The following is a 17,966-nucleotide window of genomic DNA, read 5'->3' as shown; positions in this document are numbered from 1 at the left end:
TCTGTGCTGACAAGGGCAGCAGCCAGTCATCACAATCACCAATATGTTCATTCTTCCCTCCAACTTGTATCCATCTTTGGGGGTTGGACCTGATGATCTCTCAAGGTCCCTTCCAACCCCTACAATTCTGTGATCTGAATCTCAGCTTCTCCCAGAGTGTAAAAGCACATCTGCCATGGACAGAGTCATTTGACATTCTTCACACAACCTATTCAGTTTGGTTTGTTCTTTGGCCAACTGTTGAGTCTTTGGAAAAGCACAACAGTGGAGCAGTAGAGGAATGGATCTCTGCTGCACTCATGTTGTGAGAGCTTTTGCTTTTCCATATGAAGAGCTCAAAGCAAACATCTGGCAGAGGGTTGCAGCCTGTGCTACCAACTAAGTTCTATCTCCCTGTGTAACTTCCACAATTGCAGTTTGATGCATTGCCATTTCTGTCAGTTGCATAACTGATGCGGTAAGTAATTAATGAGCTGGAAATCTAGCCTTCACGTGGCTTTTCTTGCCTTCTCTCTGCATATAGGCCCTTCATTCGCCCCAGGCATGATTCTGGAGGGAAGGACTGGGGTCCCAGGGGAACCTGGACAAAGAGGCCTGCCAGGAGCATTGGGTCCAAAAGGGTACAAAGGTAAATGACTCTTGTGTTGTGGGAGCCTTTTTGCAGTCATTTGGCCTCAGAAAGGTATTTACTCGTGGTTGATATCCTGAGTGCCTTTATGACAAATCACAGGAGGTTGAGATGGATTAAAGGAGCCAACAGCCTTTACAGTCTAGAGACAGTTGTGCCCAGCACAATCAGCAAAATCTTCTCAAGCAAATAAACATCTCATACCCAGAAAATTAGCTAAGTAAATTATACTTTAAAGCCTTAAGTCATAAAAAGACTTAGAAATAAAATCTTCACTGCTTTTTGCAATATAGGCTGGAAATGACAGAGAAACTTAATTTTATTCTCCTCTGTGATAAAAATTGTGAGAATTTGGGTCTTAGTGTGTGACAGAACCAACTTTAAAAGCCATGATGACACAGGCATCACTGTGCTTTGTGATTGTTTGAATCCATGACCAGTTATGATTTAGGGAAATATATTTGGCCGAGGGTCATTGTAACCTGCTTTTGAGTGGAAATATGGATTTGCTTTCTCTGATATAAAACTGTCTCTTTAAAAAGCCACAAGCCTTCTGTCCTAAATGTCTCCTTAAACTATCTGTATAGGAGAGTTTAAGCCTTTGGAAAGAGTACAAGAAGTGCTGAGGTTCATGCTGCACATGGTAATTGTGATGGGTATTGCTTAGAAATTAACCTGGACAAAACCTGAGCTCCATTTGCTTGATGCTCACATCACCCGAGCAGACTAGGCACAGATTCAAACCATATGAGAATGGCTTTGTCCTAATTGAATCAAATACTGCTTTTGGAGCTCTTGCAACTGAAAAGGGTCTTTATCCAAATGAAACTGAGTTTGGAGTGTTGACTGTATTTTCCAGGAGAGGCAGGTGATTGTGCTTGTGATGGAGGAGTTACAAGAGCTGGTCTAAAAGGCATCTCAGGTCTACCAGGTCCATCGGGAAGCCCTGGTGTGCCTGGGATTAAGGGCATTGGTGGAGACCCAGGCACTGTGGGTGCACCAGGACTGCGAGGTCCTCCGGTAAGGCAGGAAGAGTTTGTATTGGTTGTCATGAATTAAAGGAGAAAAAGTGCCCATGTGCAATTGCTGCTGTTGACTATAGTGAAAGTAGAACACTATTTTTTTTTTCATAATTTCTTCTACTTGTTTTGATTTAAAAAAAAGGCAATCCAGAAACTGATCTGTGAAAAGAGGTAAAAGTAGAGAAATTATCACCTATAAAAAATGAGAGAAGAAACAGTTCTTCAATTCGGAGAACTGCACATTTAGCAATCAAGAGAAAAAAAAGAACAGTTATTCATCCCAGGACTTCTCGGCCGCAGGCATACAGGGATGTAGATATACATCTGCATGGAGAGGAGACCTGCAAAAATCAAATGGTTAGATCTTTCCACATCATTGCTCATAACTATAAAAACTGTGCCATAGATGCAGTTTCCTCCTCAACTGCTGTATGCTAAATACATTAGTGAGAGTTGAGCTGTGTTTTTTATGGAACAGGCAGCCATGACAAACAGGATTTTCCAAAGTGCTGAGTGCTGCTCACTGGCAGTATTTACTTTTTAAAATCATAGTCTATAAAGATACGAGTCTCTTCAGAGTCTTTTTATTGGTGTCAGCAAATGCAGTACACCAAATAATAAGGAAGAAGCCTCAATACTTGAACCCTGTTAGATCATGAGTCATGTCGTGTTCCCAGATGCCATCCAAGATCACTGTCACTGTAGTGCTATATACCAGGGTTTGGCTTGCCACTATAAAGCTGTAGTGACTTCATTGAAACATTTGGAAATAATCAAGCCTCCTCTTTTTTCTTTCCTCCTTCTTTCTTTTTTTTTGGTGTGTGTAGTGTATACAATTGGAATTGGATGTTCTTTCTACCTCCAGTCATTGTGTCCTGTCCTCATACTCACTTTTAAGAAGCAAAGCCTTCTCTCTGCATGTTCATATTCCTGGGTTTTTTATCTTCTGGTCTGTAGGCTTCAGCTGGTCAGCAAGGTCTTCCAGGCCTTAAGGGAGAAAAAGGGGATTCATCCTATGCAGCAGGCAGAGGTGCTCGTGGGGACCGTGGTGCGACGGCACCCAGAGGACCTTCGGGCATCCCGGGAACCCCTGGCAGAGATGGACTCCCAGGCTTGCCAGGCCCACCAGGCCCTCCAGTAAGTTCAGATTAACTTAGCAGCAGTGCTTCAGAATTGGAATAAGGAACAGAGGCAATAGAAAGGCCTGGGTCACTAGTTCCGATTAGTCCTGTGGTAAGTCTCCAAATACATAAAAAGCTCACAGTCCCTGAGCACAAATTTATCTTGGTGAGTATTAATAATTGGCACTCATTATGCCTCTGGCTATCAGACAAAAGATGAACTTCTGGTAGTGGGGTAGACCCTAATGCTGGTTTATGTTGTGTCCTAAAAGATAAAAAAGACTGTAGGCATAATTATGAGTCAAATCTTGGACTAGAAAAATCACAGCAGAATCTTTTTAATTAAAAAGAAAGTAAATGTCTTTAAGAATATGTAATATTTACATTTTGGAAAAAACAACATAAAATATTATTTTTAATAGTCACTGGGTGTTCCTGCATTTTGAAATACCAATGTACAGTTTACAGCAGTTTCTATGTACCTTTCCAAGCCCATCTGAACTTTGCAGAGAACCCATCAAACTCTTACGCTTCTGTTAAAATGATACTGGTGTATATTCTTTCTACATCTCTTTGATTTTTAGCTGTAATTGTCTTTGCTGTGCACAGGGTGATGGTGGGCTAGGTTTCCCAGGTGAAAAAGGACTGCGAGGGTTACCTGGCTCCAAGGGCCATCGTGGAGAAACTGGTTCTCCTGGTGTTGGATATCCAGGTCCTAGTGGAGTTCGTGGACCACCAGGTGACCCAGGAATGGATGGGTTTCCAGGACAAGCAGGTCTTCCAGGCCCTCCAGGTAGGTGTTGCTGGCTCTGCATTTACTTTGAAAAGGTACAAAGCTGCTACAAGTCAAATGGCACTCAACTTACTACTGTAGCCAGGCCAGAAGATTGGATAGGAGTTGAACTCAATGATCCTTATGCGTCCTTTCCAACTCAGTATATTTTATGATTCTATGATTGTATTAGATTAAAAGTTGCTGTTTAAATTAAGTGGAACTGGTTTGCGGGCTCACCAGACCTCACACAGCAGTCACGACTTTCTCAAGTTGTCATGCTCAGGAGGACACAGATAATAAACAACAAATGCTCAGATAGTGCTCAAATACCAAGAGTGTTGGATGGAGCTACTCACTATTGCTGGAGAATCATTTTACACTAAAGGTAGATAGGAAGATCGATAAAATGAGGTTTCTAAAAAGCACTGTATGGTTTGTTGTCCAGGTAAAAATAGTAACTCACTGGTATCTGACTTCTGATTCAGTTTTCAGAACTATTACTGTTACTGAAATAGGAAGAGCTGAGCAAATACATTGTGTGTCTCAACAGGCATTGGCAAATGAGACATTGTCATGACAGACAGGTGGGGAGTTCAGTTATGACTGGTGCAACCAGCTCTGGGCTCTTTGTTTCCAGAGGTACAGTTTGGCTCAGTTGGTATGTCATTATACGTACCTAAAGGATACCATAATCACAAGGGATAGAGTCAGTAAATGAAGGCTTGAGAAGGTTTCATATGTGATGTTTTATGTTTGTTTTCATGGTTTAAAGTGAGTTACACAGAAAGTTGTATGTCTGAACATTTCTGGAAACAGTTTTCATAACAAAATGTCTGTGGAGAACTAGTCTCAGTGTCTTGATTGCATATCAGCCATTCAAGTGTATATTATATGCTATTTAAATTATATATAAAATATAAACAGCATTTTATCCTTGCTGATAATGATTTTCGGCGTGTTTTCCATTCAGTGTATACTTAGGCTTCTGGGTTTGTAATTCTATCCATATCAATAGTATATTTGCAGGCATAATATTATTGTGTAGATTTCTGGATTGATAAACTGATGTTTTGAGTTGAAAACCTTTGGTGGTAAGACCACTGCAATATGAGGTGCTGGCAGAGGAATCTTAAACCCAGAGGGAGGTGAGAGCTAGGCCAGAATAGCAATAGGAAGGTTACACAGACAAGCTGGATGGTGTATTACCTTCCAGCAGTGTCATGCTGGGTTGTTGTTATGGGTTGAGGAGACAGCTAGCATTAATGTTCCCCTGGAACAGTCTGCATAAGCTTTTTTTCCAATTCAAGTCACATGCTAAATGCTAAAAGCTTTACTAATTCATAGCTATGAATGCTTACATCTTTGGTAAATTGTCTCTCACAAAATCCAGTAAATTAAAATTGCATTGTAAGATCACTAAAAGTAAAATGCTCTGTGCGTGATGTGAGCTCTAGATATGCTGTGGAGCACATCAGAAGCCAGCTTATTACGATGCTACATCAAAGCTTTGCTAACAATGAATGGTCCTTTGTAGAGGAGTATCTATAGGCAAAATATGTGGGAAAGTGTGAACAAGTCATTAGCCAGTGCAGTTTGCACCTCCATAGAGATGTGTAAGAAAACTTGTGAATGCATCATTCCTTCCATACTAGGCAATAATTTGCATACATTAAAAGACCCTTTGATGTAGTAATTTTAATCTAATATTGAAGAAACATGGGTGGGTGGAAGAAGTAATCATTTCTTATACTGCCCAGACTGAGAGGCCCTATCATGAAAATGAGGAAAAATATTTAAAAAGAGACTGTGACCTCCTGAATTTACCACAGCAAAGACACCACTGAGGAATTCTGCTCAAGTTCATACTGCATGAAGTAAAACAGAGGGAAATTCTCTTGCTTTGCAGAAGTCTAACTCAGTATTTTATAAACATCTAGACTGATTTTACCTGGTATTATGAGATTACTCAGAAATGTTGGAATTGTCTATATTTTGCTTTTATGCCTGATGTGATGGTTTCATAATTTATTTCCTTGATAGTGGAATATTACAATGTAAGCAATATATGATAACACAGGGTATTAAGTAGCTGGGGAAACCTAAGTTTTGCTTCTGTAATTTTTTGCAATAAGTCTCACATCATTTTCCAGAGCACAGAAGGAAACAGTCCTAAGTGCTTCTCAGTTATCCTCACATGCAGTATCTGTGGTTCAAATATTCTAGTGCTGGCTAATAACATAAAATACAGAATATGCTGTTGTGCAGAGTTGGTTTTGTAAAACTCATGGCAATCCTTAAAGCATGTGATGTTCATGCAACAATATCAGTTAAACTTCCCTTTCTGTGCCAGTTGCAGCCCCAAATGCTTGCTTTTGGAAAGTTGTCATTCTTTCTTGTACTGTGTCTGAGGAGGAAATGTCTCAGAGATGATGGACCCCAACTATTTATCTGATAAGGCATTCAGCATCAGGCTCACATAGGATTGCAAAAGACCAGAAGTAGATTTTTTTTAATTTCACTTTTACTTCATCAAAATAATGTCCCATAAAAATCTACCCAAGTGCAGCCAATAAAGTGTATGTTACATCTTGCAGTCACGGTGTTTATGCCCAGATCCATTGGAAACATAAGTCAGATCGTGGCTATTTTAGTTTAGAACCTCTGTTCTTAAAGCTAGTGCTGACTATGAAAATGAATTGCTGTCACAAATGAAAACACAGCACTCTCTGGCTTTGGGTAAGAATGGAAGTGTTACTGCAATTTTGTGTAGATATGTTATCAGGAGTGTAGTTTTTTTGCTCAGTGAATGCCTTTCATCAAGATAAAAATAATGAATTGGGCTCTCACATCAAAGTAGAAAATGTTTCCTTCAGGATTTGCATAGCATCTCAATATGTGAGTGGATTAGACACCCTGGGGGGTTGTGTTCCCTTGTGTTCCCTGATGAATCATGATACATGATGTGATGACAGTGATGTCATTTGGAGACCCCTATTCCCACTGTCAGTGTCAGAAGCAAAGAGCCATATTTATTATCCATGTGGAAGTCCACTGATGTGATTGGATTTGCCCAGGAAATAGCTTGACTTGGGGTCTTTCGTCAATAAAATTTGTTAGTCATCTTTTCTGGAAAAAAACCAAAAAGTTTAATTTGTGTTGCTGTGCTGGAAGAAATATCCAGTGTTGCCTGATTTAGACCAGATTACCTCCGCAGGACTAAAAGCAGTCACAATTTGCAGTGCTCTTTAATGGCTGATGAATAAATTTGGCTTGTCAGTATGGGAATAGAGCTTGAGTAGAAGGGTCCTGCAAAGAGAAACAAGGTATCTGTGATACCTGATTCTCTCATTCTGTATCAGCCTTGTTGCTGCCAGATCTGAATTAGAAATATTGGGGATTGGTGCAGTTAGGCAGCTCTTTCTCTGTACATATAAAAGTGTTCAGAGTAGTGAGAACAAGCTACATCTTTTCCCTAAATTTGCTTTAGTGGTCATCTTCTGTATGTAATCTCTCTGACTAAATAAAGTCCTTTAGATTTCATTTTTAGAAAGTGATGGTTTAAGGCTAAGCCAGCCCTACAGTGTAGGAGCTGATTCTGTAGTTCTAGCACAGTAACTAGAAGCATTTCTGGAGTTGGAAAGTCTTGAATTAGTTTTTGTTATAATCATTTCTGTGGCTGTGTGAATATCACTTCAAACTGTCAGTGGCCTACAAGGAGGAATGTTGGAAGTGTTTGAGGTCTTCCAGGTAAATCTGATGTGCTAGTCACTCAGATAATGCCACATACATTGCATTCCAGTGAAGAGGGATTGCTAGTACAAACAGAGCCTTTTTTTGAGAGGTGGAGATCAGTCAAAGAGCTTTGCAATTGCTGAGTCTTGTTTGCTGCTCATAAGCTTTTAAGCCATGTGGTTATTTCTTAGTGTGGCATACTGTAGAAGAAGCAGTTGGAGGGTAAGGTTTGAACAAAAAAATCTTTCCTATTCCAGCCTCTCATAACAGGCATCTCTCTGGCCTAAACTCTTGGGTGACAGGTTTTCTAGACACCTGTTAGTATTCCCTAGATGTGTGGCTTGTCTTGCATGTGCACATTTATTTTTGTATCTCACACTGCAGTGGGCTGTTTGTATAGACCATAGAAACATCCTGAGTTCTTAAAACTTAGGAACACGTGTCAGCTCCTGCTGACTTTGAAAAGCTCTGCTCTCAGCCTGGACCTGAGTCCCAGACTGCCTTTTTGATGCCTGTTGCACAGTCTCTACCATCAGGAGCACCAGGAGCTGAGTGGGAGCCATGAATATCATGTTACAAGTGGTCCACAGCAGTAGTTGCTTCCTTTTACTGGTTGTGCAGTAAGTCAGTAGCAGGGAGGAGATTAGACAATCAACAGGCTCCTAATGCCTTTTCTTTAACATCACCTATTTGAGATCTTGGCAGTGTTTGATGTGTGTAAGTTCACTCACAGTCACTTATGATATGCCCTGTAAAAAACATCTGGATACTAAATGTTCCTCTCCTGGTCATCTCTCTGAAAGAGGCTGTGTGCAACCTCAGTGTTTCTTTATTTTAGGTATCACCTTGCCCTGCATCGTTCCTGGAGCATATGGGCCCCCAGGGAGTCCCGGCTTTCCAGGATTGCCAGGTAGGGAGACAAGCTCATTGTAGTGCCCTGGCTGACTACCAAGAAGCACTTGTTCCTCAAGGAAGATAATACCTGCTAATTAATCTCCTCTGAGTGATAGTTATTCCTGTGAGTTAACTGGCAGAACAATGTTCTTTCTTTTTTCAAGGAGACTAGACTTAAATCCCCTGGAAGATCATAATGACTGCACCATTTTTCCCCTTCCAAGTAGCCTCTGAACACAAACCTTCTCCTCCTGTGTTGATGTAGCTGATGAAGCAGTCATAGCTTTGAGACTTTATTTAGCTTACATTGTGTATACAGCAAGTGTTTTCAGCACTAGCTTTGCAGAAAAGATCTGATCCTGTTTTGTCATGCTGTATTTTTGTCTTCCACAATTCATTTTTATTATTTTTTAATATATCTTCCCTATAGGTCCCAAAGGCAGCAAAGGCTTTCCTGGCATTCCAGGCCAACCTGGATTACATGGGTCAAAAGGACAGCCAGGGACTCCAGGGAAAATAGGCTTGCAAGGGGAACCTGGTAAGAGTTACTGGAGTTCTTTTTATTTTCTGGTTAATGTGTACAGTGTTTTCTCAAAAGAGTTGTCTGCTTTTCTGTCTGATGCATTAATAATGTTCCATTATGCTCCTTCCAAATGCAATCTCTGCAAAACAAAAGAAATGTTTAAGATACTTGTTACCTGCCTGTGATATTGTATCACTGCTGAAAGAAAAGAGGACAACCACCAAAATTTGTCTCTCCAGAGACCATTGTCATGTGCTTTGCTACAGTTTAGGTTAACTACAAGTTTTGTTTTAAACCATGTGGTGCTCTGGTAAAGGCACAGTGTACACAGTGTTTGGACTCATTTTAGCTGTGGGAATTCCTGATGGTTGTGTAAATAGAGAGCAAGAAGCAGAGGTGGTGAGGGAAGATTCCTAAAGATAGGTTTCTCTGGATACAGCTGAAAAAAAGTCTTATCCTTTTGCTGAATTCAGGGGACATGTCATCTTTATGGGCTCATATGGCATAGGCCCTGAGCAGTGACACATTCACATATCAGTGCAGTTTAGGGTCTGCTTGGTACAGGGAGAGTACTTTCCAGTCCTCCTTTTACCAAAGCTGCCAGTGTCTCTGCCCCACAGCGCCAGAAGTTGTCTGACAGAAAGGATAGAGTAAGAGAAGTGTGATGAATATTACACCTTTGAAGCTTTTGTAGTTCACAGTGGTAGTGAGGTGTACTGCCTGTTTGTAGCCTGAAATGGCCATCTTCCTTTTTTTTTTTGTCCTTTTGCCTAATCTGCCATCTAGTGAAGCCAAGCATGTAAAGCTGCAACTAAGCTGCAGCTCTGAGATGCTCATTAAGTAGGCTTTTACTTTTCTTAATTAAAAAAAAAACCAAAAAACAACAACAACAAAAAAAAAAACCAAAACCCCAAAGGAGGACATTTTTAACCATTTTATCACTTTCTGTCACCAATTATCATTTCTAATTCAGTCCTGAAACGTTCTGGAACTTTCCTAAAAAGCTTTTCTTGCATGAAAAACTTTAAAGTGTTGATTTTGTTAGAGTTACTACTGGAAACAGATATTATGTACTTCTGCTGAGTGATGGTAACTGGTTTCCTCTTTAAGGCTTCCCTGGGCCTCGAGGAGAGCAAGGGTCACAAGGACTTCCAGGACTGGATGGAACAGATGGTTTGCCTGGGAAAATGGGTGCTTCAGGCTTAGCTGGAATAAAAGGAGCTCCTGGAGATGTGTTTGGTGCTGAGAGTGGAGCCCTGGGAGAGCGTGGCCGACCTGGACTCCCAGGTGATAAAGGGCTTACAGGTGATCTTGGATTTCCAGGACCAAAAGGTAAGCACTGATACTGCTTGTATCTGGGAATATCAAACCATTTCTCTCTTAAAAATCTTTCTGCTTTCCAGTCTCTTTAGGATACTGTGTTAGCAGTCCTCTAAGCTGCTCATGGGTGGCAATTTGCTGGTTTTCTCTTAGGCTCTAATAGAACTCAAAGGTTTTTATTAGAATTCACTTTTTAATTCAAAGTGTGAATTTTCTTGTATTTGTTCTGTAACCTTTCACCTCTCTGTTCCCAGGGTTAGATGGAAGACCAGGCCTCCTGGGTATTAAAGGTGAACGGGGTAATCCAGGATATTCGGGCATCCCTGGATCACGGGGACCTCCTGGTCCTGGAGGCCCTTTCGGCATTAAGGGAAAACCAGGACCCGTGGGGTCAGTTGGCCTCACAGGAGCACCAGGTATGTCACATCTTCAAACAAAGACAAGTAGCTCAGCTGAACACTGCAACGTTAAGAAAATGTTATGGGGCAGAATTGGCATTTTCTAGGAGTGAGCCCTACCTCTGGTTAGGGGAAATAGAGTGCAGAATTTGAGCCTTTTGCCTCCGACTGCTGGACAACTCCTGCCTAGAAACGTTCCCCTGAGGCTGTAAGAAATACAGCAGAAAGATAGAAGAAGACATTGTACATGTTTTGATATTTTAAACATCCCTGCTCTTACATGCTGGCTGTATCACTGACTAATCTTCATTTCCCATTTTCATGACGATTCATTTCTAATGTATGAGGTTGCTTGAAACATGACTTTGATGGATTGAAAAAAATGTTGGTTTTCTTAGAACCAGCACTTGTCTGCATTGTCTTTCTCTTTGCTGAGGCAGAAGAGAAATTTATTTCACTTCACTTAAAGGGGAAGAAGCCCACCACTTCTGTACAGCAGTATCTCTCAAGCTGCACTGACTAAAGTGTTTTGTGATAAGAGTATATGCAAGATATGCTCTGTGGAGAAGGACCCAGGGGTCCTGGTGGATGACAGGTCGGCCATGAGCCAGCAACAGGTCGGCCTCAGTGGCCAGTAAGGCCAATGGGATCCTGGGGTGCATTGAAAGGAGCATGGCTGGCAGGTCAAAGGAGGTGATCCTCCCCCTCTACTCTGCCCTAGTCAGGCCCCACCTGGAGTATTGTGTCCAGTTCTGGGCTCCCTGATATAAAAAAGGCAGGGATCTCCTGGAGAGAGTCCAGAGGAGGCTACAGACATGATTAAGGGCCTGGAGCATCTCCTCTACAAGGAAAGGCTGAATGAACTGAGACTGTTCAGCCTTGAGAAAAGAAGACTGAGAGTGGATCTTATTAATGTTTATAAATATCTGAAGTGTGGGATGCAGGGGGAAATAGCCAGCCCCTTTTTAGTGGTCTGTGCAGACAGAACAAGGGGCAATGGCCTCAAGTTGGAGCACAGGAAGTTCCGCACCAACATGCGGAAGAACTTCTAGACAGTGAAGGTGACAGAGCCCTGGGACAGGCTGCCCAGGGGGTGTGGAGTCTCCTTCTCTGGAGAGATTCAAGACCCATCCAGATGCCTCCCTGTGCGACCTGTCCTAGGGAACTTGCTTTGGCAGGGGGTTGGACTCGATGATCTCTTGAGTCTGTGACATAATTCATCGGTTCTGCCATGCAGAATGACAGTACTGGAGTGACAGCAAACGAGTGGAAGCAGTAATGTCACTTGAGATGAAAATCATGAAGTGGTTTTTTTTTTTTTTCCCTTTTGCCTCTCTATTGTTTTACATTTTTGGACCATATGCCATATATAATTTTCCTTCAACTGTGTTTAAAAACCTCCCATTGCTAGGATGATAAGCTCCAAATGATTAAGTTTTTTGCAGCTGTTGTCTCTCTGAATCATTAATTTCTTTTGTATCCTTGTTCTTTCTGTTTACATATTATGTCTGGTTTTTCCTTCACCATGTTTCTATTCCATTTATCATCAACTCTCCATTTCTGATGTCACACTGTTTGGTTATGGGTTCTTCACATAGGCTGTCAAGGTGAGAAAATGCAGTGTAGCGTAAAAGCTCATGGACTAACAACCTAGCTTTTAATGCTACAAGAATTGCATTGACTATAGGTGATACCCCTTATTAGTGCTAATTAAACCAGAAGGCGAAGAACCATTGTAGTGAGAATGCTCAGACAGTAACAGTCTGAAGTCTAAAAGAAAATCCTTAATACACACAGATTTAAGTGTGTGTTTTCTTCAATAAAGCAGCTGTTTAATCTTTTGCTTTAAAAATACTGAGTTTTGTCTTAAATTATTTAAGCCCTGAGTATAAGAAAGCTCATACATTGAGTATCACTGCTACAAATGCCATTTTTCAGAAGCCACCTGAGTTTTCCTTCTCTTCCTCCCTTTGGAGCTGAGCATTCTGTTTTCAGTGGTTTGAGCCTTTATTTAAAACTGTAAACCATTGCAAAGCTTCAGCTAGAAACATTCTCAAACATTTAGAGGCATATGGTGTTGGTTTTGTGACAGCACAATCAGAAACTTATTCCCTTAGTGAGCAATTTTCTCCTGAGAAGCAATGCTTTAATTACCAAGGTGGAAAAGAAACTTGTGAAAACAAGCCTCTTCATCAATCTCTGGTTCATCCAGGAGATGGGATGGGTAGCAGAAGCTGACATTAATGATGCTGCCTTGATGGTAAAGGCTGCCTTGATGGTAAAGGTAAGACTGATGCACTACAGTTTAGTGTATGGTAAAGGACAAAAATGGATCCATCATAAGGGGTTTCACTCTTGCCAGTTGTGTAGTGATGTAGGCAGTAACGCTCTCCATAGGTATTTTATTATTAGATGACTAATGCTTTTGCAATTCTAAGCTTTATGCCTTCTATTAGGCTGCATGTGCTGTAAGGTCCATTTGTCATATTAAAAACAGTGCTGTGTTTAAAGAGTTTTGGAAGCTGTCCACAAATTGTCCTAGTGTTTGTGTGGTGTAATCTATTGACTTCTCTCTTGTATTGATTCAGGACTTCCTGGAGTCAAGGGTTTGACTGGGGATATAGGTCCACAAGGCCCTGCTGGTATGAAAGGCTTCCCAGGTCTTGATGGTGCCCCAGGATCTCCTGGGGAAAGAGGATTCTTAGGACCACCTGGGCCTTTTGGTCAAGATGGACTTCCAGGCTTTTCTGGGCCAAAAGGTATGTGTCCAAGTATGAGACTAGTTTAAGGTTACTGTGTGCACAAAAAAACCACCTTGTTAATACTGATTTTAGGCCCAATGTGTCAGAAGGGAATGAATTCCCAACTAGTGTTGGAAAGCATTTGTTTTGCTGATGAGTTATTAATTGCAAATAATAGATTGCATTATCAAATCATGGTCATGAGGAGATCCATCTTAAAGGACTTGGGCCCTTATGTACAAGGTATCATGGAGATCAAGATAGAAAGACAAGAAAATCAAAGAAATTAAGAATGGTAAGCGAAAATTATGGAAGGAGAGAATGAAACACAAACCAAATGGGAAGTAAATTTTACAATCTGTGTGGTCATTAAGCACCACTACAGTAGCTGGTTACTTGGAGAATTCTGTGTTATTTTAGGCAGAGAGCAATAAAACTGTAATTGCATATTGCTCTCCTGGAAATTGCTTGGGTTTTGCTGTCCAGTGGAAGAAGGACCAAGGTCTCAAAGTGAAACTGAGAAGTGCTGATTAAAAGTACCATGAGTGGAGGAGACCCATGAGAGAAGTGGCCGTGTTCTGCTTACACCATGAAGTTTTACTGTCCAGATTTGGACGATTGGCCTGACCCACACTATCTCTACCCACCACCTGGGTAAGTGTGCAGTATAACAGAGACACTAACTTTCCCTTTCTATGTCTCAACTTTTTTTTACAGGCGAGAAAGGGACTTCTGGCCTGCTTGGTTTCCCTGGCATGCCAGGCCTGCCTGGTGTCCCTGGGCTGAATGGGTTCAAGGGAACTCCTGGCACACCTGGAGGAAAAGGAAACCCTGGAGCCGTGGGACTCCAAGGTCAAAAAGGTGAGAAACAGCTGAAAGGCTTTTGCTGGCTGTGCAGCAGTGTGACTTAGATGTATTCAATGTTTTCTTATAAACACTGTGTTCTTCTCTTCCTTATGAAATATTTCAGCCTGGTTGCCAAAGATGCTGAGCACTTACTGATTAATTCGCATCAGGAGATGCAGAAGTTCTGGTTTCATCTGCCAGTTTCCAGTGTTAATTCTTTTCTCTAAATTTTGCGAGATTTCCTGACTAGTTATTTCTTCAGGTGACAGAGGTGATGTAGGTCCACCTGGTCTTCCCGTCCTTTGGCCTCCAGAACAGGCACTGCTATTCAAAGGAGACAAAGGAGATCCTGGATTAGCTGGACTTGGAGGATTCCCTGGACCTAGAGGTATTTCACAGCTTTGTAGTCAGTTGCCAGTATCAGTTGTTCAGTAACTGCTTATTCCCAGTGGAGTCAGGTCTGTCCTTTTGACAGCACCTATAGTATTGCTCTCCTCTGCTCTCCCATTCACATTCTAGAAAGATTTACATGTGGCAGTTCTGAATTTTGACAAAACAATTTTCCTTTGAAGCTCTGTTCTACAGAACTAATGCCATCCCTTCCTCCTCTTTAAGGGGAGCCTTGGCTAACAAGTAAGTTGGCCCAAATAAGCTGAATGTCTGTATTATGAAATGAAATGACACTCTGTTGTGTAACTCAGGTGATAAAGGAATCCCAGGAAGCCGTGGACAGCCTGGTCTCCCTGGTCCAGTTGGGTCAACAAGCAAAGAAAAAGGTCTGCCTGGTGACCCAGGCTTCCCTGGTCCATCTGGACAGCCTGGGCTATCAGGTCAGAAGGGCACACATGGTATTGTAGGATTTCCAGGAATGCCAGGAGAGAGGGTAAATACCTTCTTAAGTACCTTCATCTTCTCTAAGTGGTCTTGGAAAATCCTGTGTTCTAACTGGTACATCTGTAGCAAAGCTGCAGAAACTGGCAGGATTTTTCTTTACAAGCTTCCAGATTGTTTTGGTTTGGCTTATACTGTTGAATGACACTTTGCATGGTATTTCTTCCTACATCTTTGCTGTCTGTTATCCCACATGACTCAAACTTGGAACAGTAAGAATAAAAACCAAAGGCTAATTTTGGTGCGGCTTTTTTCAGGGTTCAGATGGTGTCACAGGAACACTTGGATTCCCAGGTCCTGTTGGCCTCCCTGGTCCAAAGGGTAAGAAGTCTTTCATAGTGAACACGGTCTTTCAGTACACACAGTCCTAATATTCATGACTGAAATGAATGAGTGTTACACAAGTGTCTGTTGCTCTCCAGTGACTGGCTCCGAAGTACATGTTCCCTTGTAAGGTGCTTCATTCAGATGAGACCAGTCCCAAGCCAAATGCCTAAATACCTTATGGCCCTTTGAAAGTTTGACCACAGCACTACATGAAGCATGTTGGACAGTATGAGAGGCACCCTTCTCTCTCATCTCCTCATGTCAAAAGCATAAAGGATGGGATGGTGTGGAATTACTCATAAAAATTTGCCTTGCATTTGCATGAGTGAATTTGCACCAGTTGCTGTTTGTAAGTGGTTTTGAACTCAGGTACATCACTATTGTCTTTGTTTGCTCCATTGATTTGAGGTATAGAAAAGGTTTATTTCATAAACAAGGCTGAAAACTGTTGTGTTCCCCCCCAGGTCAATTAGAGAATGGCCTCCCCACCTTGTCTTTCTTTTCCAGGTGACCAGGGAGAGTCTGTTGGCATTCCTGGTATTGCTGGAGCAAAAGGAGAGCGAGGCGACCCAGGGTTCCCAGGTAAAGTGGCCCTTGATTGCTCAATTCAAGAACACAAAATTCTAGAAATTAAACAGGATAGCATTGCCTAGTTTGGGTATTTGTCATCTCTAAGTTTGAATACTTTAGTCCTCTCCTGGTAGTGAGATTTGAGGAGTCTGGAATCTATGTGGGGCCCAAATTGGATGATAAAGAACATGTCCAAGAACAACTCAGTTCTAATGCTGGGTGTCACCTCACTTTTTGAGGAGAAATTTGTGAACTTGCACTGGTACTTGGTATCCAGGGAGTGCACTCCAGGGCCCAGATCATGGCTAAGCAGACACAAGTGCTGCAGCCTCAACATAACATAATTCTCATTCTCTTCATGCCTTCTTCCAGTTTGACTTGTGCTCTAGCATGCTGTCTGGTTTTATCCTTTCAGGAGAGAGAGGCAGAGAAGGACCCAAGGGTGAACCAGGCTATCCAGGAAACACTGGGGTAAATGGACTCAAAGGTGGCCCAGGAGATCTTGGCCAGGAAGGACCAGCAGGTACTGGACTAGGCATCTAAGTTCTGCAGTTCACGGTGTGGCTGTGGAACAGTCTCACCTTGTTCTCTTAGCCTTGGTTGGTCTATCTCAGCTGAGGCATAAACGCTACAAACTAGTGTACGGTGTCTCCTTCTCCTGTTGTGATGGAACCTGTGAGTCAACCATGTGGTGACTCCTGCACAATGGAAACCAGAAGGAATTCCTTCAACAAACAGAGAAGACCTGGCCTAGATACACAAGCAGTAGCATCTTCCTTGTGGCTGCTCTAAAATCTTCCTCTGCAACACTTCTGTCCGTTCCCTCTCTAGAGTCGAACCTACCCAGAGTGATGGCTACAACATCTTTGGGGGTGGGAGAACAGCCAAAGACATTATTGGAGTATTTTATTTGATAAGAGTATTTATTAGTTTTCAGTATGTGAACCGCTCCAGAATGTGTTATTAGTTTTCAGTATGTGTCCCTTAGTGGATGGTGAAGAATGTCACTGGTACGATTCCAAAAGAAAAGTTGTCACATAAGTAGCTTGATAAGTGCTGTGCTAACAGTGGAGGTGAGGAGAGATTGGAACCTGGTTTTGCTTTATCTAAATAGTAGTTTATTCATCCATCCATCTTGTGAATTAAGTGCAGAAATGGAAGTTGTAAGGTGGAGCTGTGAGCTGTTCCATCCTGGATGGGCGTTACAGGAACATTTTTCCACTTGTTTTTAGGAATCCCTGGAAATGCTGGGCTGAGAGGAATCCCTGGGCCACCAGGGCCTCCAGGACAGACAGGATCTGTTGGATTCCCTGGAGCTCATGGAACAGCAGGACCTAAAGGTATCTCTGGAGCCTACATGTGGGGGAAGAAATTGGGTCAGAAAACTGGTGTTTTGGCCAAGCATATCATAGCAGGCAGGCAGCGCTCTTGTGTGTGGGCCAGCTGCACGTGGGAAATCAGCCCATTTCTTGGCAATGTTAGTGAAGGGACCAGCTGCTAGAAATGAACAGAGAAGTAGTTGGAAAGGGAGAGACTCTCTCTTGATTGGCATCACTGATGGGCGTTAACTGAGGGTAAAACCATAGAGAGCAGTGGCACAAGTTTCAATGAAGGGGGCCTGTGTGAAGGAAGACTTTACATACTGCCCTGCCCCTTTTGTCAGGTTTCTCATGCTGTACTCTGTATGATGCATCTTATGTATTTCCACTTAATTGGATTATTTGCTTATTTGCTCACTTACATACTCCCAATGTCTCTTCAGGGTTTCCTGGATTTCCAGGCTTAAATGGTCTGAATGGCTTGCCAGGCACAAAAGGGTCTCCTGGAACACCAGGTAAAGGAAACGTGTAATAGAAATGTCATAGCTGGGGAAATGCATGCAGTGGTCCTTCATGAGAGCAGTGTTCCCCACAGAACTCCACTATTTCATCCAGTTCTGGATTTAATTATAACCTGAAGAAAAAGCTCAGGATACTGAATGTGTGTGAACAAATTCTTCTTTAATGCCAGCAAGAATAGGTTGCAGCCTGTGGAGTGAAGAGGTTTTTCTGGTGATGGTTCTGGTGATGGTTCTCTTTGAATTCCTGAAGGACTGTATCACTGCTGGAAGACTGATGAAATGAAATCATGAAACTCTTCCATTTCTAATGGATGTTTAATTTTAGCAGGGCAGCATCA

The 17,966-nt window shown here is 42.0% G+C and overlaps 1 protein-coding gene across 1 annotated transcript in view; it reads left to right on the top strand.

The window, feature by feature from the left end:
• Positions 1-17,966, top strand: part of COL4A6 (collagen type IV alpha 6 chain) — a gene marked incomplete at both ends in the record, with an annotated part of 125,794 nt that overhangs the window by 100,191 nt on the left and 7,637 nt on the right. The window contains 17 exons of the mRNA XM_084269143.1: positions 524-628; positions 1,488-1,648; positions 2,608-2,787; positions 3,381-3,564; positions 8,117-8,188; positions 8,603-8,710; positions 9,806-10,027; positions 10,270-10,431; positions 13,002-13,172; positions 13,872-14,015; positions 14,263-14,388; positions 14,702-14,883; positions 15,149-15,212; positions 15,726-15,800; positions 16,204-16,311; positions 17,021-17,128; positions 17,551-17,622. Coding sequence (XP_084125269.1) covers positions 524-628; positions 1,488-1,648; positions 2,608-2,787; positions 3,381-3,564; positions 8,117-8,188; positions 8,603-8,710; positions 9,806-10,027; positions 10,270-10,431; positions 13,002-13,172; positions 13,872-14,015; positions 14,263-14,388; positions 14,702-14,883; positions 15,149-15,212; positions 15,726-15,800; positions 16,204-16,311; positions 17,021-17,128; positions 17,551-17,622 — 2,244 coding nt within the window. The remainder of the gene's footprint in view (positions 1-523; positions 629-1,487; positions 1,649-2,607; positions 2,788-3,380; positions 3,565-8,116; positions 8,189-8,602; positions 8,711-9,805; positions 10,028-10,269; positions 10,432-13,001; positions 13,173-13,871; positions 14,016-14,262; positions 14,389-14,701; positions 14,884-15,148; positions 15,213-15,725; positions 15,801-16,203; positions 16,312-17,020; positions 17,129-17,550; positions 17,623-17,966) is intronic.

Source organism: Gallinula chloropus, assembly GCF_964237585.1.
Source record: "Gallinula chloropus genome assembly, chromosome: 11".
In the NCBI taxonomy this organism is placed as follows: domain Eukaryota; kingdom Metazoa; phylum Chordata; class Aves; order Gruiformes; family Rallidae; genus Gallinula; species Gallinula chloropus.
This window is presented reverse-complemented; position numbering and strand designations above follow the sequence as displayed.